This window comes from Oncorhynchus mykiss, chromosome 9, assembly GCF_013265735.2.
Source record: "Oncorhynchus mykiss isolate Arlee chromosome 9, USDA_OmykA_1.1, whole genome shotgun sequence".
Taxonomy (NCBI): domain Eukaryota; kingdom Metazoa; phylum Chordata; class Actinopteri; order Salmoniformes; family Salmonidae; genus Oncorhynchus; species Oncorhynchus mykiss.
In genome coordinates, this window is record NC_048573.1 from 19009823 (window position 1) to 19032996 (window position 23174).

The 23174-nt window shown below is 44.3% G+C and overlaps 2 protein-coding genes across 7 annotated transcripts in view; both read right to left on the bottom strand.

The window, feature by feature from the left end:
- Positions 1–269: 269 nt before the first annotated feature.
- Positions 270–7582, bottom strand: LOC110531673 (prostaglandin D2 receptor 2). 2 transcript variants are annotated; one of them, XM_021614993.2, is made up of 3 exons: positions 5142–7582; positions 4838–4973; positions 270–3066 (listed from the first exon to the last, which is right to left on the bottom strand). In XM_021614993.2, exon 3 carries the CDS (start codon positions 2999–3001, stop codon positions 1823–1825), a length of 1179 nt encoding a protein of 392 aa, XP_021470668.1. In that variant the 5' UTR covers positions 3002–3066; positions 4838–4973; positions 5142–7582; the 3' UTR covers positions 270–1822. The 2 variants fall into 2 exon arrangements, with proteins under 2 accessions (XP_021470668.1, XP_021470669.1); XM_021614994.2 differs by lacking the exon at positions 4838–4973.
- Positions 7583–7723: 141 nt separating this feature from the next.
- Positions 7724–23174, bottom strand: part of LOC110531672 (fragile X mental retardation syndrome-related protein 1) — a 29928-nt gene continuing 14477 nt past the window's right edge. For 2 of the 5 annotated variants that reach the window (XM_036987507.1, XM_036987508.1), the window contains exons 3-17: positions 22579–22672; positions 21707–21793; positions 20250–20398; positions 19792–19885; positions 19443–19559; positions 19177–19347; positions 18993–19071; positions 17657–17814; positions 17002–17088; positions 12263–12491; positions 11409–11588; positions 10896–11096; positions 10671–10775; positions 10413–10498; positions 7724–10327 (exon numbers count right to left, since the gene is read on the bottom strand). In XM_036987507.1, coding sequence (XP_036843402.1) covers positions 10220–10327; positions 10413–10498; positions 10671–10775; positions 10896–11096; positions 11409–11588; positions 12263–12491; positions 17002–17088; positions 17657–17814; positions 18993–19071; positions 19177–19347; positions 19443–19559; positions 19792–19885; positions 20250–20398; positions 21707–21793; positions 22579–22672 — 1945 coding nt within the window. In that variant the 3' untranslated portion in view covers positions 7724–10219. The remainder of the gene's footprint in view (positions 10328–10412; positions 10499–10670; positions 10776–10895; positions 11097–11408; positions 11589–12262; positions 12492–17001; positions 17089–17656; positions 17815–18992; positions 19072–19176; positions 19348–19442; positions 19560–19791; positions 19886–20249; positions 20399–21706; positions 21794–22578; positions 22673–23174) is intronic. The other 3 variants (XM_036987511.1, XM_036987510.1, XM_036987509.1) reach the window with 3 other exon arrangements.

The following is a 23174-nucleotide window of genomic DNA, read 5'->3' on the forward strand; positions in this document are numbered from 1 at the left end:
ATGTGGAAAAAGTCAAGGGGTCTGAATACTTTCCGAAGGCACCATAGAGACTTACAATGGGGAACTCGCTCAATTTGGGCTCCTCTCAAGATACAGATAAGCAGGTCTTTAGGATCAATTTCACAAGACCTGAAAAAAAAATACTTGGTTTTATCAACATTTAGCACTAATTTAAGATCGGTGAGCGATTCTTGAATTGAATCAAAACCAAGGGTCGCGAACGACCTGCTGCACTGATGGGGCACATGAATAAATAACGAATCCGCATAGAGATGTAAGCCCATTTTTATTATTCAGGGACAAACATTATTAATGTAAATAGTGAACAGTAAAAGGCATAGTATTGAGCCTTGTGGCACTCCTTGGTTATGTAAAAAAAAATATTTTAAAAAATAGACTGAACTCCATCAGCAGACAGACACTGAGTGTACAAGACATTACAAACACTGGCTCTTTCCATGACAGACTGACCAGGTGAATGCAATGATCCCTGTTTGCTGTCACTTGTTAAATCCACTTCAATCAGTGTAGATGAAGAGGAGACAGGTTAAAGAAAGATTTTTAAGCCTTGACACAATTGAAGCATGGAGTGTGTATGTGCCAATCAAAGGGTGAATGGGCAAAACAAAATATTTAAGTGCCTTTGAACGGAGTATCATAGTAGGTGCCAGGCACACTGGTTTGAGTCAGGAACTGCAACACTGATGGGTTTTTCCATGCTCAACAGTTTCCCGTGTGTATCAAGAATAGTCCACCACCCAAAGAACATCCAGCCAACTTGACAACTGTGAGAAGCATTGGAGTCAACATGAGCCAGCATCCCTGTGGAATGCTTTTGACACCTTGTAGAATCCATCCCCCAACGAAATGAGGCTGTTCTGAGGACAAAAGAGCGTGCAAATCAATTTTAGGAAGGTGTTCCTAATGTTTTGTACACTCAGTGTACATTTACGTCTGTCGTGTAGATTCATTTTTGAACCAGCCACAGGCCAGTTGGTCTACACAAATTTCAGATAGCCTCCGTAGCAGGAGTGCATGATCAACCATATCGAATGCTTTCAACAGATCAATATAAAGGGCAGTGCGGTGCTGTTTCCTAGCGCGTTAACCATATAAAGCAGCCAAGATGGTGCTCTGTACTGGCCTAAAGCCTGACTGGTGAGCATTCGGAATCGATTTTCCATCTAAAAAAGGAGAGCAGCTGAGAATTTACAGAGACTTCTAATATCTTCGCTAGACATGAACGTTTTGAGATTGTGTGATAATTACGAAGATAGCATGGATCACCTCCTTTGTGGAGCGGGAGATCAAGGGCCACCTTCCACACCTTAGGAATAATACCCAAGAGAATGGATAGATTAAAAAGATATGTGTCAAGGGTTCCACAATCATATGTACAGTCGTAGAATACTTGGTTCAAGCATGTCTGCCCCAGTGGACTTTTACCATCAATAACTAAGAGCGTCCAGAAATTCCATAGTAGTGACTTGCCAAAGCGAGACCAGTGGGTCACCATTTACATTAGCAGGCAAGTCTGCAATTGAAAAGTGGTGCATCAGAGCCTACTTGGAATGGGTACCGTATAAAAGCAAAAAGCAAATATAAAAGCATACTAGCACATTGCTGGGCCTTTGGTTTAACACTACTGAAACCATTGCAAACCACACAAGATATATTCCTCAATCCTTCTGGCGTCTATGCTGTACATTACACAGATTCAAAATGCAATGATTTATAAACGGATTATTATGTATCCCACTGTTGCAGAACCTAGACGGGAACCTGGCTTTGGCATCGGAACTGTCATTGACACAACACCTTCTCAGTTAGCAGGGTGTGGTTCCTTCGTCTTCTGTGCCGCCTCCTCCTCCTCCGCCCTGAAGTCTCTTCCTCTCAGGCTGGGGGCATTGTTGAGGGACCTCCTCCCCCTCAGCAGCAGCTCTGAGGTACTGCTGGAAGATCTCTGCGTGCTTTGTCGCCGTGACCACTCCCCTAGGTCCTCCGCCAGCACGCTCTCCATTACTGCCGCAAGGGACTGTCTGATCTTATGGCACAGGTCCGGACAGCTGAACACATAGAGGATGGGGTTTAGCACACTGTTGAGGAAGGCTAGGCTGGCGGTGGGGGGCAGGCCGCTGGCCACGAGGCCCCGGAGGGAGGGTCGATACTGAGCTACAGCCTCCAGGACGCTGAAGACGTGGTATGGAGCCCAGCAGACCACAAAGCTCATCAACACTGCTACCACTAGTCTAACGAAGCGGAAAGGGTGCCGGTTGCGGCCACGCCGCGCGATACCAATGGTCACTGATACATAGCTCCACACAATGACCCCCAGGGGAAGAATGAAGGCCAGGAGGAGCTTAGAGAAGGCCAGGGCATCCTGGCGTGCCTCACACAGCTCTTCTAGGTCAAACTCCCTAACTGGGAGATACTGAGCGTAGTTATAGTAACACATGACCCTCCCGTCACGCCGATGAATAGTATCCCGGAACAGGTAGTACGGTACGGTACAGAGCACAGCCAGGGCCCAGATGATTCCACATACCCTGCCGACCAGCTGCACGTTCCTCCGGTTGTGGACCCAGACGGGCTTGTGAACCACCAGACAGCGGTCCAGAGAGATGGCCGCAAGCAGGAAGGCGCTGACGAACATGTTGAGGAAGAAGATGGAGGAGTGGAGTTTACAGAAGGTGGTCCCCAGGGTCCAGGTGCCTCCGCGGGCCAGGAAGATGGTGAAGAAGGGGAGTGACGCCGTGGCCAAGAGGTCCGAGGCAGCCAGGTTGAGGATCCACACGCTGATGACGGTACGGCGGACACGGAAACCCACAACCCCCAGGATGAGGATGTTCTCCAGGATGCCGAAGGAGGAGACCAGGCCGTGGAGACACACAGTGGCCAGGCTCAGAGCCCCCACCTCAGCCGAGGAGTTGGAGGGTACGCTGGCGTTCACCATGGCCTGGATGAGAGGGCAGTAGCCGGGGCTGCTGCTAGAATTGGTCATCTTGACAGTTCGGATTCTGCTTCTGACACTTTGTCCACTTTGACTCTGAATTACTGTGTACAACACTGCAAAGAAACAAGGCAAAGAGGCATTACGAATTAGGACTCATTCCGTATCTTGGAAATTCAGAGTTACAGCATGATTGAAATTTAGGAGAATATTCCATCAATGTTACACCAAACATACAAAGAACATGGTTGCCGTGTTCACAGAACATAAAATATTAATGTTCTAGACATGTTTCATGAGAATGTTGCAAGAACATTCCTTTGTATCAGTTGTCAGGAGATTGCCTGATCATCAAGCTTTGATTGTTGAATTACCTGTGTAGGGCAAAAAAGAAAATGTGCACCCAGGGAGGACCCCAGGACCGAGTCTGGGGAACATTCTACAGTATAGACGTTAGCAAAAACCTTCAGAGAACGTTCTTAGCATACCTCTACTTCTCTGCCTCGCTTCCTGATGCTTTAATAAATCGTAAAAGCCATCTCCAAACTGGCAATTGTTTTCGATTATTAGCCATGGTGGTTTCTGTCTAACACGACTGAAGTGTCAAGTTTGCCTGAAAAAGTTTAACAGCCACTACCATCTCAAATTGTTAAGAGCGAGAGATGGCTTATCTCTCTGTCTCACTCTCTCCACATCCTCTGTGCAAGTTTGCCTTGTCTATCTATATATGTGAAAGCCATTGCACAAATAGGCAACTTCTGTTCTAGCTATTTGCTAGTTTCCTAATACAGAACAGTGTGTTTGTGTTGATGGAAATGTACCCTATAGTAGGGGAGAGTGGGGTAAGTTGAGCCATTTTTTACACTCAGCATCACTCTGTCAGGGGAAATAAAGATATCTACATATATTTCAGGGTGTTGTGTATCCATGGAAATAATCAGAATTCATGTAAACATAACAGTTTTGAAAACATAGCTTTTGTCAAAAAGCACATCTTATGGGGTAAATTGAGCAGCGGGACAGGGTAAGTTGAGCCACCTACAAACACAATTCAACACAATCACTTTGTCTTTTAAAGGGATACTTTGAAATTTTGGCAATGAGGTCATTTAACTCATGGATACCATTCTCATGTCTCCATGTCCAGTATGAAGTTGCTAGCAGATACGCATGCGGTTTGCAGTATGCCTTCAACATACATTTTTTTTTTAATGTAAACACAGGCTTAACACCTAACAAACACTTTGTACTTCTTTTTTTTTAAAACACTTCTAAACAGACTAGGCCCTGTTGTTACCTCATATCCCAGTGTGTTGTTACCTCATATCCCAGTGTGTTGTTACCTCATATCCAAGTGATAATTCATTGCATTACCCCTGGGAAGAAAATAATTGCTCAACCATTGGCTCAACTTTCCCGAGGCAAACATTTGGACTTTACAGTGCCTTCGGAAAGTATTCAGATCCCTTGATGTGTTCCACATTTTGTTACGTTACAGCCAGGTGTGACAAGCTTGTAGCATCATACCCAAGATGACTTGATGCTGTAATAACTGCCAAAGGTGATTCTACAAAGTAGTGAGTTAAGAGTCTGAATATTTATGTAAATGTGATATTTCAGTTTTATTTTATTTTTTAATTTACTACAACAACAAAAAATTGTTTTCAATTATATAGTAAGGCTGTAACCTAAAAAAATGTGGAAAAAGTCCAGGGGTCTGATACTTTTCAAAGGCACTGTCTTAGCCCACACAGCTAAAAGGATGCTAGATTTAGGACTTCATATTGAAGCTTAGAGGCCCCAACGGATCTATAGAACAATCATAAAATTACACATAACTTCTAATAAACTAATTTGACTTGATGAAAATCCGTTTTTTGGACCTACCTAGCTTACTGCTTTTTCCATGTGGTTTCTTCCTTCACAGACTCCGTGAAATGATAACCTCTTTCTAAATATTTGGTGAAACGACACATCTTGGTTTCCGAGAAACAAGGGTGGCTCAACTTTCCCTCCTCTCCATCTAAAATTACAAGACAGCTTTTTTGTAAGCCTACATTTCTCAGTTAAAGTGAAAAATACAGAGCCAAAACTTAAGAGTAATTGACTCTGGATCTCATCTATTTGTAGTCCACATACAAAATGTTTCTAAATTCCAAAATAGTTTAATGGATTACAAATAAAAACCCACCTTAACTGAGAATTCTCTCTCCACTGCTGAGTCCACGTTGGGAGACTTGCTGGCCTGGTTGTGATCAGTGTAGTTATGATTGGTGGGTATTCAAGCACACTGACACGCCTGCAGTTACACCCACTAGTCAGTTGAACTGGGGATGAAAAGCATTTGACAGATTAAAGATAAACTTATCTGGCCTTGTTAAATACACTGACTACTGATTATTGGTGATATAGCCGAAGAAGAAGTTTCAGAAGAAACCAATTAAAAAGGACCTCAACCCAACATGTGTAAAAACAGTATTATTATTTTTTTAAAGTGGACCTGGGGAATAAAAACAGTTCATATCCTCATTCCTCAATGCAATCTTATAGTTTTGATACGCTCTGCGACTCTTTTGATGCATTATATTTCTCTCTCTCACACACACACAAGCTGTTTCTTTGCAGTGCTGATCAAGAGATTGCTGACGACCACAAAAATATGCTCGAATACCACACTCAGTTGTGATGTGTCGATGGGGAAACTTCAGACGTGAGTCACCCATTGTTTGCTTCATCAACGAGTGAGAAAGCATCCATTCAAACAACATTCACACAAAATAACTACTCTTTTCTCAACCCGTTTCCACGTGCATGGTGTGTATGGCAAAGCATCATTGACAGTAAAACAATAATCCAAGCACAACAATTGCATCACTAATTAGACTTGCGTCACAGTGACAGGTTCTGTAGAACAGGAAATTCAAAGGTCTCTCGGGCAAGATATGTGATGTGCCATTGTCCATCTGCGGTTTATTGCCTGCAGTTCTAAAAAAAAAGGGTAGCCTATCTTTGCATAGGGAATGCAAATGATTCCACTCAACATAGGCTTTTGGTACCAACGCACAGCAACATAAAACATTTCAAATGATATCTCAAAAGAAAACTAATTTAGTGACTGTTGACAATATATTCTGTTCTTATAGATTGATAAGGGCCTAGTTAGAATACTATTTGGGTGTTTCGAGAAACAGACTGGCCATAGTGCTAATAATGGGCCAGTATGGGAACCTCAAGGAGAAAAATGGGCTGGTGTTTTACCTGGCTATTGCAGAACACCAACCTGGTCAAAGAGAAATTCGTATTATTCTGTATGTAAATCCAAAACACTCTATTTAGTATGATATGTTACAGGGTTGAGGTTAGGGGAAGGATTAGCGAACACACTAAGTAGTTGCAAAGTAGCTAAAAAAGTAATAAATACTTGAACATTTGCTGAAATGCTAAAGTTGTCCGTGACAACATTCGAACTCACAACCTTTGGGTTGCTAGACATTCATGTTATGTGCCCAGCCAACCACCCAACTTCCATTTTTTCCTGAAGTAACCATAGATCTTATACCAAACGTACCAAATGTAAAAGAAACCATACTAATTTGAGTGTCAAGGATTTACATTTACTATGTTACGTCTAGTCTATGAGACCTGACTGAGAACTGGTTTCATGCTAAACTGAACAGAGAAGTGGTAAAGTTGGGTTGAGAGGATCTGTCCCAAATGGCATCCTATTCACTACAAAATGCACTAGTTTTGACCAGACAAATAGGGTGACATTTGGAATGTAGCGCTACAGTCCACACTGATCTGCGGATTACAACGGCGCAGTCCTGTTCATCAGATCCTGAGCCACCCATTTGTATCAATGTTTATCCTCAGTTTTGAATCCCAATTTACACATTAACCACAACTACGTTAAAATGTCAACGCCTAGCAGCCGATGTTTTTCAAACGGGTGTACGGACTGATTGCAAAATATGTTGAGACAGTGGTGTACCTCTTCCTTCCTCTGAGAGCCTCAGATAAACTGTCGAAACTCATTCTATTATGAACAGGTTTACCCTTGAAATGTACACTTGCCCCCTGGTGGACTAATTGCAGTCTGCCACCTAACTGCTTTAAAACAAAACGTATGGAGGTCGTATGTAACACAAAACCTACTTTACTCAAATCTGGGAAGTCAGACGTTTTTCAACCTTCGGGTTAGACAAAGTTTCATGAATAATTATACCTGACAATTAATTAACTGCACACACCTGGACCTGGTGTAAATCAGTCCCTGATAAGAGGGGAACAAAAATATGCAGTGGAACTGGCTTCAAGGTCCAGAGCGGAGTTTGAGGCATATAGGGAAAATAAGGTGCAATTTGAGACCCAGGGCGCCCTGCTGCCTCTGGATCAGCCAACCCTGTTCCTGGAGCACGATCCTTCTGTAGGTTTTCAATCCAAACCCAGTTGGAACTAACCTGGTTCCGCTCATCAACCAGCTAATTATTAGAATCAGGTGCGCTAGATTAGGGTTTCAGCCTAATCGACAGGACAGTAGCCCTTCAGGAACAAGGTTGGAGAGCACTAAATGCTCTGTAACGATATTAGGAGGACTGAAATGAGGGTTTAGCGCTGTGTTTGTAGAAACATTATCAGCATAGGCTGCTGTAATAGACAAATTAATAATTTCAAAAAGGTTGGAATTAATCTAGACTATTCAATCTGTTACTGTCTATTGTATTTCAGCAACTCCTGATTTAGCCCAAGGGACAAATACGTAAAAATGTATCAAACAATGAAAAGTCCTTTATTGCCATCAGAACATGAGTGAGAAGACCAGACAACCTGACACAGAGTGAAGAGTTGACAGTACCTAAACAGTACTACTAACATACACACAAACGTCAACATTCTCCCCAACCAGAAAGACATAGGGATACAGGGAGCCAAAAGAGGGAGATACAGTATAGACAAGTGAGGTATACGTTTCACAAACAATACATTAAGTGCTCAATCGGTCTCTTAATCCCACATGCAGGCATGCACAACTGAATTCATTATTTGAAAATCAGTGCTCTGCTCTCATACCATGACACAGAAAGACAGTTTAACCAAAAGGGGGCAACACAATCCAGTTGATTTTAATCCAGTAAACACACCTCATCCAAATTTAACCCACTCAATACTTGTGGCTGTGAGAACACTGATGTGCCAGGTTTGTGTTAAAAACATATTGTAATACTTAAGAGTAAGAAATGGGGCTAATTCTATTCTTAGTCATACCAGTAAAAAGGCAGCCATCTTGTGGGTCAATGAGTGGTGGAAAGGTAGTCAGAGAAGCCACTACAGTACTAAAGTGTCTAAAGCAGGGCTCTCCAACCCTGGTTCTGGAGAGCTACAGTCTGGAAGGAGCAAAAGCCTGCCTACGGGATGGTAGTTCTCCAGGAACAACATTGGAGCCCTGCTCCAAGGTATGGATTCTTAAACACATTCGATGTGGACATTAGCAGCAGTTCTAGTAGTGGATGACGTAATGGTGAAGCTGAAACGTGACCCTCTCCCTCATGCAAAGCTACTGCTAAATGATCATGCAAATTCGCTTGTTTATCGATTTAGAAAAATAGAGCGCAAACTCAGACAGAAGAAATCAATCAGTTCATCTCAGACAGTTGATTTCACTTCCATTTTATTTCACATTTTCTATGATGTGGAAAGAACAAAAGTAGTTGAGAGGTAACCAAGACGACAGTAACAACATGAGCCCACAAGCCAACAAGAGTTTGAGTCTCCTCCCTCACGCCCCTCGCCTTTTAAGAACAGGACAACCACCTTGCTTATAGTTAGTTAATCTCAAAAACACTCACGTCTCCTCCGAACATAACGTGGGGCGACCACACTGGCTGCACCCCACCGCCCGTGACTGAATTGCAACAGTGTCGTGTTGCAGTTTGTGCATCTGTGTGTAACAGTGCGTGTGTATAGCTCTCATCTCTTTTGAAGCTGCGCTCGTCACCCAGACCCTCTAGAAGGGTGAAACAACGTGGCCAGCCTTCTACAGTCTACCTCCCTCCATCTCTTGGTCATCATGGCGTGTGTGTTGGGTCTCCCATGCTGCAGTTCACCCAGGCATTTGTTAGTGTGGCTGGGAGCTACAGCGCCATGTTACCCTACCTCCCTATTCCACACAGCCAGTAGGCCCGGAGAAAGAGGCACTGTGAAGTTTTGTTTACAGTCTAAATCCATCGACTTATCAAGTACTCAATCTATTTCCTTGTCTGTCAGTCTGAAAGGCTGTGTGTAGGACCAGCCCCGGACACGAGCGTCAAGCAAGGGAGAGGGGAAGTGACACAACACCCCTTCCTATCCTCCCAGCCAATAGTGGCCTCACCTGCCATTGTGAACTCACCACTGACCCAGGGTTGCCAGTTCTCAACTGTGCACACGTACATACATCCATACATACACACACACAACCCAAACACTGTCCAGTCCACTCTTAGGGAGGACAAGCGCCTTGAGTTTTGTTTGGCACCAGACTCTCTGGCCAGTCATTCGTTCCCTCGTTCTTTTCTGTATTACCAGTTAATACCTCTGCAATCATTTAACTCCCCCTTCCCTCGGTACTGGTCTGTTCTCTTCTCAAAGAAAAACCTCTTTCCTGTGAAACAAAAACAAACTAGTTCTTTTTTTTTTTTTTTTTTTTCAAATTCAAGGCACAATGTCTATCAATAATCACATCTGTTTGACTTTCTGTCCATCATCACCAACTGACGTTTAGGCCAGGGTACGTAACGTAACACGCCTGACGCTTGTTCTTCACCTCTTGGACTCGTCCGCCCATCCCTCCTATCCTCCAGCTAGCATCATCTATCCTCCGGACCTTAAGACTGGTAAAAGACATGTCTGTTTGAATGGGAGAGCGGCCAAAAGTCCAAACCAGTGATAACATCAAAATAAAACAAAAAACTTGCAAAAAAAACAAAAAATAAAGTCCCATCCTGTGTTTGTTATTTCTTTAAAAATCAAGTCGTATCCACCAGCTATTTTCTGGCAAGCTAGGTGTTTTTTATTTAAATAAGCACTAAGTACTGATAGATAGGATAACATACACCATTACGTGTGTTTTTATGTACTTTCTCTCCCCCCTCTCTCTCATAGTAGTATGAATCTGGTATTTTGTCGTTTTTCACTCATCTGTTTTAAGGTTTAAGTAAATGCAAGCAGGGACAGAGTTTGCCATGAAGTCTTGCTCTAGACGTGGGTTTTTAGGGGGCGAGGCCTAGTCCTCTACGAGACGCCGTTGACAAGGGTCTCGCTGGGTGTGGCCATGCCGTTGCTAGGGGAACGCTTGGAGGGGGCCATGTGCTCGTCCCTCTTGGCACTGCTCCCGTTCTCCTGAGGAAGGAGAGCAGGGGAGGGAAATGGTCAGTTTAACAGTAAAACTAAAAGCTGACATCTTCGTGTGTGTGTGCGCGCATACCTTGAGCTCGGGAGCAGCAAGTGTTTCCTGGGGAAGGGTCTGTCGGCTCTGGGACTCGGCGCGGGAGATGTAGTCTGCCACGGTTACTGAAGAACCAAACAACCCAGAGAACAGTGATGTCATTATACTGGATCTCGTGGTTACAACCCCAGCGCTACACAGTGAGGGGATCAGACTAAGGAAGGATAGGGTAGAGAATAGAAATCTATCCAAGGTCCAGACTGACAACATGGAGGGACGGTCTGACACACTACTCACCTTCAACTGGCAGTCTGTCACAGCTGGCGGATCCTCCCTCTGGGTGATTGCCACGGTTACGGCGACGGCGGCTCCTGTTGCGGCGCTGGGGTCTGCCCTGCTCATCTGGTAAAAAAATATTTTTATAATGGATAGGAAGTCTGAGAAAATAAACGTTATACTTCAACCTAGTCTCACAGCATAACCATCTGGCGTTCTACAAAATTAAGCCTCAAGCCTTCCTACCCAGTCCATTCTCGTTGGGTCCGGCCTGGCTGTCTGACTCTGTGGCAGCGGCGTCCATCACACTGGGCTCCTGGTCATTGCGGCGACGGCGAGAGCGTCTCCTGAGGTCTACCTCTCCCACCCCCTCACTGGCATCTGTGTCACCCTGCTCACTCTCACCCTCCAGCAGGGAGAACGGGTTGCTGTCCGGGTCCTTCAGCACTGGACAGGGGAGAGAAAAAGAGGGAACGTGAGAGATGGGAAGATGAGGCCTACAACATCAAACTGCACCACCTTCCAGTTATGAGAAACAACTAGACCATGGGGTTTGACCTGGAAGATGCCAATATCACCCGGGTCCGATTCATTAGGGCTAACTGTAGAAAAACGATTTGCTACAAAATACACAAACGAGCGTTTCTCATTGGACAAGTTCAGGCAGTACTTCCCTAATTCCGTTCGTTATCTTCCATTTGGTGCTTAATGAATACAACTCAGTACCCTAGCTTGGACTATTATCCCCCCGTGTTGTACCGGAGCTGATTGAGTTGGAAGGTCGTGAGGCGGGTCCTCCGCGGCCCCGTCCGGTGTTGGATCCACGGCCCCTGCCACCCCGGCGGGAGCCTCGCTCATCTCCACCCACGCCCCGTGGACGCTGGTCACGCTCATTGAGGTCCTCAGGCTCAGAGGCGTTGGACTGCTCAGAGTTGGTACCTGTAACACAGACAGAAACATACAGCATAAAAAACAAAGGTATAGAACAAGGGATGAGCAAAAACAGAGGATAAAGAGAGGGTGTGCATGAGGAAAGAGGAAGATGCAGGGTGGGGTCTATGTCAAATAGAGGGTGCTTATATTTGTCCTGTTTCACACATGCACAAGTGTGTAACCTGTACCGTGTGTGGTGTAAAATTGACTTTTTTTAATATCCCACTCACGGCCAGGGATCAGTCATTACTAACAGCGACCCTGGAGCAATTAGGTTTAAGATCCTTGCTCAAGGGCAGATGGACCAATTTTTCGTCCTAGTCGGTTCGGGGATTACGAGGCCAACGCTCTGAACGCTAAGTTACCTCCCACCATACGTGGGAGGTTCTACCGGTAGTCTAAGTATGTACCAGTCAACTCATCAGCAAACCCATGAGAGAGGGTGTTCTCCTAGTAGAGTCAGACTAGTTGGTGTTCACTGCAGCAAAGCTCAAAATTTAACCAGATCATCATCCCTGAAGACTATTGACAGAGTGGAGACTGCAAACAACTAATATCACACAGAACCAACAACTAACAACCCAGAAAGGAAATTGAATTATTCAGATAAGAAGCATGCCAGGTTTGTTAAGTCAGAATCTGTCATAAACAGGGAGGGATCAAAGGAGTTGTCTAGTCACCATATCCAGAGTACTGGCTGTTGGAGGGCCTGCGCCCTCGGCCGCGGCCTCCGTAGATGCGGGAGGTGTGGAGGTTGGTGGAGTTGCTGCTCTCGTCCGTCAGGTAGCCCTTCTCCCTGTCCCCGGGGCCAGTGCCCCCGACCCGACTAGGGGGAGCACGATAACCCACCCCGATCTGACGGAGCTGCTCGTCAATCTGCAGCCGCTCCAGACGCAGCTGCTCCACTTCCTGTTAGAGAGACAGAAGTACATGTTAGAACTTACATCCTAGACTCATTCCTATTGGGCAGTGCATTTGTTAGAACTTACATCCTAGACTCATTCCTATTGGGCAGTGTATATGTTAGAACTTACATCCTAGACTCATTCCTATTGGGCAGTGTATATGTTAGAACTTACATCCTAGACTCATTCCTATTGGGCAGTGTATATGTTAGAACTTACATCCTAGACTCATTCCTATTGGGCAGTGTATATGTTAGAACTTACATCCTAGACTCATTCCTATTGGGCAGTGTATATGTTAGAACTTACATCCTAGACTCATTCCTATTGGGCAGTGTATATGTTAGAACTTACATCCTAGACTCATTCCTATTGGGCAGTGTATATGTTAGAACTTACATCCTAGACTCATTCCTATTGGGCAGTGTATATGTTAGAACTTACATCCTAGACTCATTCCTATTGGGCAGTGTATATGTTAGAACTTACATCCTAGACTCATTCCTATTGGGCAGTGTATATGTTAGAACTTACATCCTAGACTCATTCCTATTGGGCAGTGTATATGTTAGAACTTACATCCTAGACTCATTCCTATTGGGCAGTGTATATGTTAGAACTTACATCCTAGACTCATTCCTATTGGGCAGTGTATATGTTAGAACTTACATCCTAGACTCATTCCTATTGGGCAGTGTATATGTTAGAACTTACATCCTAGACTCATTCCTATTGGGCAGTGTATATGTTAGAACTTACATCCTAGACTCATTCCTATTGGGCAGTGTATATGTTAGAACATACACTACCGTTCAAAAGTTTGGGGTCACTTAGAAATTCCCTTGTGTTTGAAAGAAAAGCACTTTTTTTGGTCCATTAAATCTAATTGATCAGAAATACAGTGTAGACATTGTTAATGTTATCAATTACTATTGTAACTGGAAATAAAAAAAAATGAATTTCTACACAGGCCCATTATCAGCAACCATCACTCCTGTGTTCCAATGTCACATTGTGTTAGCTAATTCAAGTTGATCATTTTAAAAAGGAACATTGATCATTAGAAAACCCTTTTGCAATTATGTTCGGATTAAAGAAGCAATAAAACTGGCCTTTAGACTAGTTGAGTATCTGGAGCATCAGCATCGGTTGGATCGATTACAGGCTCAAAATGGCTAGAAAAATAACTTCCTTCTGAAACTCAGTCTATTCTTGTTCTGAGAAATGAAATTGCCAAGAAACTGAAGATCTTGAAATAAGAAATAGATGTCAGTTTCTTGGCCAACGCCGTGCACTACACCCTTCACAGAACAGCTCAAACTGGCTCTAAGCAGAATAGAGAGGGAGGCCCCAGTGCACAATTGAGCAAGAGAACAAGTGTCTTGTTTGAGAAACAGACGCCTCAAGTTCTCAACTGGCAGCTTCATTAAATGGTACCCGCAAAACACCAGTCTCAAAGTCAACTGTGAAAAGGCGACTCTGGGATGCTGGCCTTCTAGGCAAAGTTCGTCTGTCCAGTGTCTGTGTTCTTTTGCCCATCTTAATATTTTATTTTCATTGGCCAGTCTGAGATATGACTATTTCTTTGCAACTCTGCCTAGAAGGCCAGCATCCCGGAGTCGCCTCTTCACTGTTGACGTTGAGACTGGTGTTTTGCCTGGTACCATTTAATGAAGCTGCCAGTTGAGGACTTGAGGCGTCTGTTTCTCAAACAAGACACTTGTTCTCTTGCTCAATTGTGCACTGGGGCATCCCTCTCTATTCTGCTTAGAGCCAGTTTGAGCTGTTCTGTGAAGGGCGTAGTGCACGGCGTTGGCCAAGAAACTGAAGATCTCGTACATTTCTCACATGGAATAGCCTTCATTTCTCAGAACAATAATAGACTGATGAGTTTCAGAAGTTGGTTCATTGTTTCTGGCCATTTTGAGCCTGTAATCGAACCCACAAATGCTGATGCGCCAGATACTCAACTAGTCTAAAGGACAGTTCTATTGCTTCTTTTATCAGAACCGTTTTCAGCTGTGCAAACATAATTGCAAAAGCGTTTTCAAATGATCAATTAGCCTTTTATAATGATAAACTTGGATTAGCTAAGACAACGTGCCACTGGAACACAGGAGTGATGGTTGCTGATAATGGGCCTGTGTACACAGATGTAGAAATTCCATTAAAAAAAAAAGAAACTGCCGTTTCCAGCTACAATAGTCATTTACAACATTAATGTCTGATCAACTCGATGTTATTTTAATGGATAAAAATGTTGTTTATTTTTTAAGACATTTCTAAGTGACCTCAAACGTTTGAACGGTAGTGTACATCCTAGACACATTCCTATAGGGCAGAGCACGTTAGAACATACGCTGCCTGAGGAAGACTAGTTGAAACGCGTTGCAGTTGAGGGTCCTGATGCACTATGCTAACTGCTCCCATATGTATTCTTAAGTAAATATATTCTGTTAATAGTCCACTGAAGTTTATTGGAAAGTACTGGCCGCCGACTCGTCTTCTTTCATTACAACATAGACAGAAAGAATATCTTGTGTGGGCAAAGAGCCTGGACCTGAGCCTTTGAAACATACAGGACCCATCCCAAAATGGCATCACATTCCCTATATTGTGCACTACTTTTGTCGGGAGCTTTATGGGCCATACTGCAACAGTTTGACGTGAAATTTCAGTATCTGAGAAGAAGGAAAAAAGCCTTTAAGACTGACATATCTTTTTCAGTTCTGCAGTGTGGGCAAGACTGTGGGTAGCCGGATCAGTTTAGGAGTGTAAGGGCTGGGGATCAAGTACACTGACAGCAGTTCACTGGGGCCTTTTGGTTAGGTGAGGTGGCTGAGGGTGTCACTTCAGAATGCAACAGCTGCTGAACAGCTGACCCTTGAGGGAGGTGGCTGACCAGGAGCAAGGGGGTGTAAGGATGGGTAGAGGCGTTATTTTGGGAGGCTAGGGTCCAGATAACCTGTAATCTACACCGCCACCCCCTCTTCCCAACCCTGAGCAGGGGACTATTTATAAAAGCACGCAGGGTAAGGGTAAAACGGAGCTACTCTCAGCAGCTTTCACATGGAGGTAAAGGGTGGATGGAGGGGGGGACAGGTGACCACTGAAATGATCTGGAACCCCCACCCACCCCACAAGTCCCCATACAGTGTACAGTACATCACCTATTGAAATACACTAGTTTCCCATATTCACAAGTAGGTAGATTAGAAACTTGCTCCTGATTCAGGGTCAGATATTAATTGCCTTATATGGTTATGGGGGAGGGTAATTTGATCCTAGAACTGTGAGTAAGGGGAACGCCTACCATGCGTGTATATTCAGGCCATTGGCCCAGTCACAGTGCCTAGGTTTACTCTAGATATTCAGAGGCATATAGGGTCAACATTTACTGTGCCTTGAGAAAGAATTCATGCCCCTCGACTTACTCCACATTGTTCTGTTACAGCCTGAATTCAAGCTACACACAATACCCCATAATAACAAAATGAAAACATGTTGAGACATTCCTGCAAATTTATTGAAAATGAAATAGAGAAATCAAATTTACATAAGTATTCAAACCCCTAAATCAATACAGATTAGAATCAACTTTGGCAGAGATTACAGCTGACAGTCTTTCTGGGAAAGTCTAAGAGCTTTGCACACCTGGATTGTACAATATTTGCACATTATTCTTTGAAATTATTCAAGCTCTGTGAAGTTGGTTATTGAACATTGCTTGACAGCCTTTTTGAAGTCTTGGGTTTAAGTGATTTAAGTCAAAACTATGCCACTCAGGAACATAATGTCGCCTTGGTAAGCAACCCCAGTGTACACTGGGCCTGTGTTTATTGTCCTTCTGAAAGGTTCATTTGTTTCCCAGTGTCTGTTGCTTAGCATTATTTAGTTTATTTTTTATCCCCCCCCCTTGCCGATGACAAGCATACCCATAACATCGCAGCCACCAACATGCTTGAAAATATGAAGAGTGGTACACAGTGATGTGTTGCGTTTGCCCCAAATATAAAGCTTTGTATCCAGGACATTGAGTTTTAATTTAGTGCAATTTTGCAAACGGATGCATGTTTTGGAACATTTTATTCTGTACAGGCTTCCTTTTCACTCTGTCATTTAGGTTAGTATTGTCACTATAACGTGGACCAAACCTCAGTTCTCCCACATTACAGCCAGTAAACTCACTGTTTTAAAGTCAACATTGGCCTCATGGTGAATTCCCTGAGCGGTTTCCTTCCTTTCCGGCAACTGAGTTAGGAAGGATGCCCGTATCTTTGTAGTGACTGGGTGTATTGACACACCATCAAAAATGTAATTAGTAACTTCACCATGCTCAAAGCGACATGGGCGACAAATTTCCACAAACAATTCCACTTTGACATCATTAAATCTCAATTTAATACAATTCAGCCTGTAACAAAATGTGGAAAAAGAGGAGTGAATACTTAGGGGGTTGAGTATCTATTACTTGTCTGGTGGTCTGTGTATGGGTTTCTGCTTGTGTGTCTCACCTGTAGGTAGGCCACATGGTACTCCAGCAGGGCCTGGGCATTGCTGATGTTCTCCTTAGTTCCCACAAAGACGAAGGGGACCATGCCCTGGAGAGGAGGAGAGGAGGATTTAAGACAGACTGGTAGAGCAGACTTACTAGTGGAGAGCGCGTCATGGATTTCAGGAGGGCGAGTCCTGCTGTTTAGTCATGGACATTTGTACATTTTCGCAAGGGCCAAAGAACCGATGTATTTACGTTGATGTAGAAATACGCTGAATGAGAGAGGGTTCTCTTTGAAGGAAACATTTCAGAAAACTTGCGTGTACGCTCACAATCACAAGAAAGCACAGTGAACAACAAACACCAACCGATGAGACCCCAGCCAACCCCCCTAGAACAGGTGCGATACAGTACAGACATGCTGTGGAAACTGAAATGGGATAACTGACAGCCTGTAGACAGAGCTTATGGTTTTACAGAAATCCCAGTTGAAGGATTGCTGGATTTCCTGCTTATTCTTTCCTAACTCCAGAAATCTTCCAACCAGAATCTCTGGAAATGTTGGGAAAGCGATCAGAATTGACAAAGACGATGGCGGTGACGGTGAAAACATAGAAGCGGTAATTAACACCGTGGTACGGTTATTGTTAGAGCGGCCGCAGCGCTCCATTCACCTCTTGTTTAGGGGCAGTGTCTTCTCTGCCAGCCCCCTGCCTGCCTACCTCCTCCCGGGGAAGCTTTTTGTCGTTGTCCCCCTCGATCCGGACCCGAACCACACCCGACTTGTCTACGATCTCCTGAATGACTTTTCCGTTCTTGCCGATCACTTTGCCTGGGAGGGGGGGGGGGGGGGGGGGGGGGGAAAGGTGGACGAGTCAAGAATAGTTGGACGAGTCAAGTTTATATTAAAATAAAAAACGATGGCACAATTGAGATGGTATCATTGTTTCTCAATACATGTATATACACAGGACATTTTGTGATTGACTAAATCACGGGTATGTGCTTTAACTTGTTGAGTGTAGGGGGCAGTATTTTGATTTTGGATGAAAAACGTACCCATTTGAAACTGCCTATTTCTCAGGCCCAGAAACTAGAATATGCATATAATTGTCAGATTAGGATAGAAAACACTCTAAAGTTTCCAAAACTGTCAAAATATTGTCTGTGAGTATAACAGAACTGATATGGCAGACAAAAACAGGAGGAAAATCAAACCAGGAAGTGGCTTCTATTTTGAAAGCTCCATGTTCCATAGCATGCCTTCGCTCCATTTAAAGGGATACCAACCAGTTTCCTTTTCCTATCGCTTCCTCAAGGTGTCAGTCTTTAGACATAGTTTCAGGCTTTTATTTTGAAAAATGAGCGAGAAAGATAACATTGCGTCAGTGGATAGCTGGGTGTTCACATGAGTTTTGCTTGCGCAACAGAGTGGGGCAGCCATTGTCTCTCCCTCTCCTATTGAAAAAGCGATTGTCCCGGTTGATATATTATCGATTATATATTTTAAAAACAACCTGAGGATTGATTATAAAAACGTTTGACATGTTTCTGTGGACATTACGGATACTATTTAGCATTTGTCTGCGATGTCGTGACAACTCGAGCCCGTGGATTTCTGAACATACCACGCCAAACAAATGGAAGTATTTTGGATATAAAAATAATCTTTATGGAACAAAACAAACATTTATGTAACTGGGAGTCTCGTGAGTGAAAACATTATTGCTTTTCTGATTTTTGTGACCAAGCTACTTTGATACTAGGTGTTCATAATGTTTTTTTCTAGTGATCGATAAACTCACAAACGCTGTAAAGCATATTTTCAAAATCTGACACGACAGGTGGATTAACAACAAGCTAAACTGTGTTTTGCTATATTGCACTTGTGATTTCATGAAAATTAAATATGTTTAGTCATTTTATTTTAATTTTGCGCACTGCAATTCAGCGGGTGTTGATGAAAATGATCCCGCTAATGGGATGGGGTGCGTCAAGAAGGTAACTCACCTACGAGGTTCCTGGGCACCTGGAAGTAGTCTTCTTTGAACTCCAGGAAAACCCTGGCCAGTTTCACTGCTTCTGGAGTCTGCAATGCAAACAAGCCATTATACACAGAGACAAAGACTGACACACACACCAAGACCCCTCTCTCTCACCTAAACACACGCACAAACACGACACGCCCACACACCTCTCCGTAGATCCTGAAGGTGCAGCTCTCCTCCTCCAGTTCGATGGCGGTGACGCCGGGCACCTTCCTGGCCTGCTGGATGTTGGCACCGTGGGAGCCAATGGCCAGACCCATCAGGTCTTCCCTTACCTTCACCTCCTCCTGGTATGCTGACGCCAGCTGCTTACTGGTCTGAGGGGCAAGGAGAAAAGGGTGTATGCCTCGACATTTTGATGGCCTGTCTCCACGTTACATTTTAATTGAATGAACATGATGTGCATTTGTACCTCAAGGTGTTTAGTGGCTTCTTCGTTGCGGGACATGAGCATGAGCTTGGTACGGATGCTGCGGAAGTGCATGTCGCTCAGGAGAGCAGCACGCTTTACTGACGTCTCGTTCGTTGACTAGAGAAAGAGAGAATTAGTGTGAGAAAGCTACTTTTACAGAGAAAAAAAGGACAAAACTATGGTCCGTATTAAAAACATGTCGTAGTTGTTGTGTTGATATAGGATCAAGCCCCCCAGTCCATATAACCTTATGAATGACCTAAAAAGGCTAAATTGATCCTAGATCAGCACTCCTACTCTGAGAAGCTTAGTGAATACAGGCCCTGGAAGCAGTAGTTGTAATACTGACCAGCACGGTGAGCTCGTGTGAGGCTGCACTGTAGAAGATACAGTTGGCGCCGATGGCTTTCCTGAAGTCTTTGTGGATGTTGTCGTTTGCACAGCTGTTGGTCCAACAATAAACTCTGGGTGAATCCACAGTTACTCACAACAATAACACACTATGTAGCTACTGAGAGAGGTGCCATTGGCCTGGCCAAACACGACAAAGCTCAGATGACATTTCAATGTATTTAACTGTAACAAGAACCCCCTCACAAATAGCACCCTATAACCTACATAGTTCACTACGAGACAGAACAGTCAAAAGTAGTGCACTAAATAGGAAATAGGTTTTCCATTTCATGTCAAAGCAATATACTCCAGTGACTATTGGAGTAACACCCGTAGACGGTCAGTCTGAGTGCAGTGCTACAGCGCCACCAGTGGTGAGGCTGGTGTAGTGCAGTGCCAGGGTCAGACACTCACATGTCCCGGAGGTCTTCTGGGACAGCGATGGGGACCTTGTGGAAGGAGTTTCGGGAGGAGGGGCTGTTGGGGTTGACGGGACGGATGCGTTCGTGCGTGACGATCTCGTTGTATGTGGCGTCGCAGGCTGCGTACTCGATGACGTAGAACTGAAGGGTTCAAATTGAGACAAGGGTTCTCAGAGAGAAATGGCAAGAGAAATAAAAGTAGTGCTGAAGAGTATTTAATCAAGAGACAAACCCATATGAACATATGGGCCAAATAATAAGGAGGGGCCATATTCAGTCAGGCTAGACACGTTAATACTGCCCAACTACCTAGTCAGCAAACACCGCAACAAATCTAAAAAAAAGACCAAGACTGCATTCATACCACAGACAACTTATTTCTCCATCACATTGAGGATTAATAGGGTTTTTAAGGAAAGTAAATCAAAAATGGCACTTCTCTTTAATATTTCATCCAGCTTAGCCTTTATTAATTTGATTGATGAACCAAGCCCTTTTTCTAGTCCCCTCTGGCTCAGAATAAGAGCGAGAAAGAGGGAGGAGAAAGAGACGGAACACACCACACGCCATGCTCTTAGGCCAGTATTAAAACCATCACTAAACAGAGCAGACATTCCAACAGGGCTTTATCACGGATCCAAATGCAGTTGTAGTATCTAGCGTCAAACAGCACGAGGCCTCAATAACTAACACCTCAGTCTCACCCTTGTCGTATCTAGCATGACACACAGCACGAGTCCTCAATAACCAACACCTCCTCAGTCTCACCCTACGGACCCATAGTCTGCCTGTTTTGATTCTCAGAGCTCCGGTCAAAAGTAGTGCACTATATAGGGAATAGGGGGCCGACTCGGGAAGAAAACGCCTCGCCACTCCTGAAGATCTGAGAGGATTGAACAGGTATAAAACAATGGTAGTTGCTTTAGAGTTCCTTCTCATAGACTAGGTGAAACTTCCCCCATAATTCCACCTAGAGAATGCTTTCTGATCTACAGAAGTGCGTCAGGTGTAGGGGTCAATATGGAATCTAGAATCTGTGTATAGTCTGGGTGGCCCTACAGTATGGGCCAGCCTGCATTAAACACACAATGCGCTTCCTGCTGCCTTAGCTGACCCTATTAACCTACACTAGACTGCTGTCAGTCGGTCTAGCCAAGGAATGACTGAGGGATATCCCATAGTGGATGATGAGGGTGTTTAAAACGCTGATTCATCACACAACATGCACATGACACGAGAGTGCACCAAATGACGACATGGACTGATCTTGATGTTGAAAAGAGGACTAAATAGCTAAAGTATTGGTTGAGAATGAGATATTCTTCATGCCTCTGTTCACAAAAGAGAGTGAAACTGTGAAACAGGAAACTCGACTCCTTACGAACACACACCGTACCCCCCCCCACCGACCCCATGCCGGCCCCAGCGTGCACCCAACCCCTAACTCACCAGTCCCTGACTCACCTCTCCCTTCATCATTCTCACCCGGGCCAGCCACCAGCCACATGGCTCCTGCTCGTTGGCCCTGGAGTACACCTGGGGAGGGGTAGAGGAGAGATGATTAAAACTGAGCAGAGTTTATACCTGCAAGGGATGCAAACTTCCACTATGTCCCTGGTTAAAAAATTCTGGATTTCCTGTTTAGGCCCATTTCCTCCTGTATATAGGAATATTCCAAACAATATTTATAGGAAACCTGGGAGTTCCCATAACTTTGCAACCCTAATACCTGCTTAGGGACGCATATAGCAAGGATGGTACCAGAGCAATAAGAGGAATATAACTGGACAATTACAAAAAGAGGGAATCTCTCTTCGGAAAACAATGTAGCATAAACCATCACTTTCAGGTGTGAAAAACTTATAGAAAAGTGATAATTGTGAATGTATGAGATATAAATAAATGATATGGACAATGAGATGAGTTTGTCTCAATGGCGATAATGAGTGCTGCTGTGATGAATGGAATCCTAGCTGGCTAATCACGTGACTAAATTGGACCGTGGGTAATCTCTCTCTAGATCACGCTGCCGTGGTGAACAGGACTCCGGGTAATCTCTGGACTAGCAGGGAACTGCCACATGGGTAGTAATCTCCAGCTATGACTGGAATCATGGCGGAGGAAGCAAACTAGACCGTTGATAGTGATATGGATTAATGTATGGTACGGGACTCTGTATGACATCACAGTAACACTGGGGGAAAACCGCAACCCCCCCAGAAATCCCAGTTGGAAGATTCCTGGAACTTTTCTAGAAGCAGTTTCGCAACCCTAGAGGGAGATAGTGGGGTCTGTGACATGACATGAACAGCCTGGCGTACCTCAACCTCCTCTCCCTCGCCGATGTCCTTGTGGTAGTCGGCTGGAGGCGGCAGCCGCACGTCACTGAAGGGCAGCTGTCTCTCTGGTTGCCAGCTTTTTAGGGAGACAGGGAGAGAGGCCAAACAATCAAACACACACCAGTCAGCCATCTTACAAACAGGAGACACCTGAAAGACTACAACATCAGCTAACTCCCTCTTCCGGTCATGTGATTTATAACAGGAAACAAGTCCACTACCCGTAGCACTTTCTCTGGCCTCTGCATGCGCGTGCGTGCAGGGCTCTACAGTGCGACCATTTTACTTGCATATGCACCAAAATATTTTGCTGTGAGACCAGGAATGTCATTTTTCATTGTGCTCCTAATTGTCTGTGTTCACCTACATTTTAACTTAGGCACACACGTGCTCCTTGTAAAAAAAGGTCAGTGTGTAGAGCCCGTGTGTGTACTTCCAGAACATAGTCCCTAATGAAATGACTAAGAAACACAGCAAAACACAAGAGACAGACCCCTAACATAAGGCTTAATAGTCCTGCTGCCTGAGGCGGTGTTCTCTAGCTGACAGACAAATCGCATGGTGACAGTCCGTGAAAG

What these genes read in the sequence shown, in the direction of transcription:
- LOC110531673 (XM_021614994.2), bottom strand. Translation starts at nt 3,001, where the DNA reads ATGACCAATTCTAGCAGCAGCCCCGGCTACTGCCCTCTCATCCAGGCC.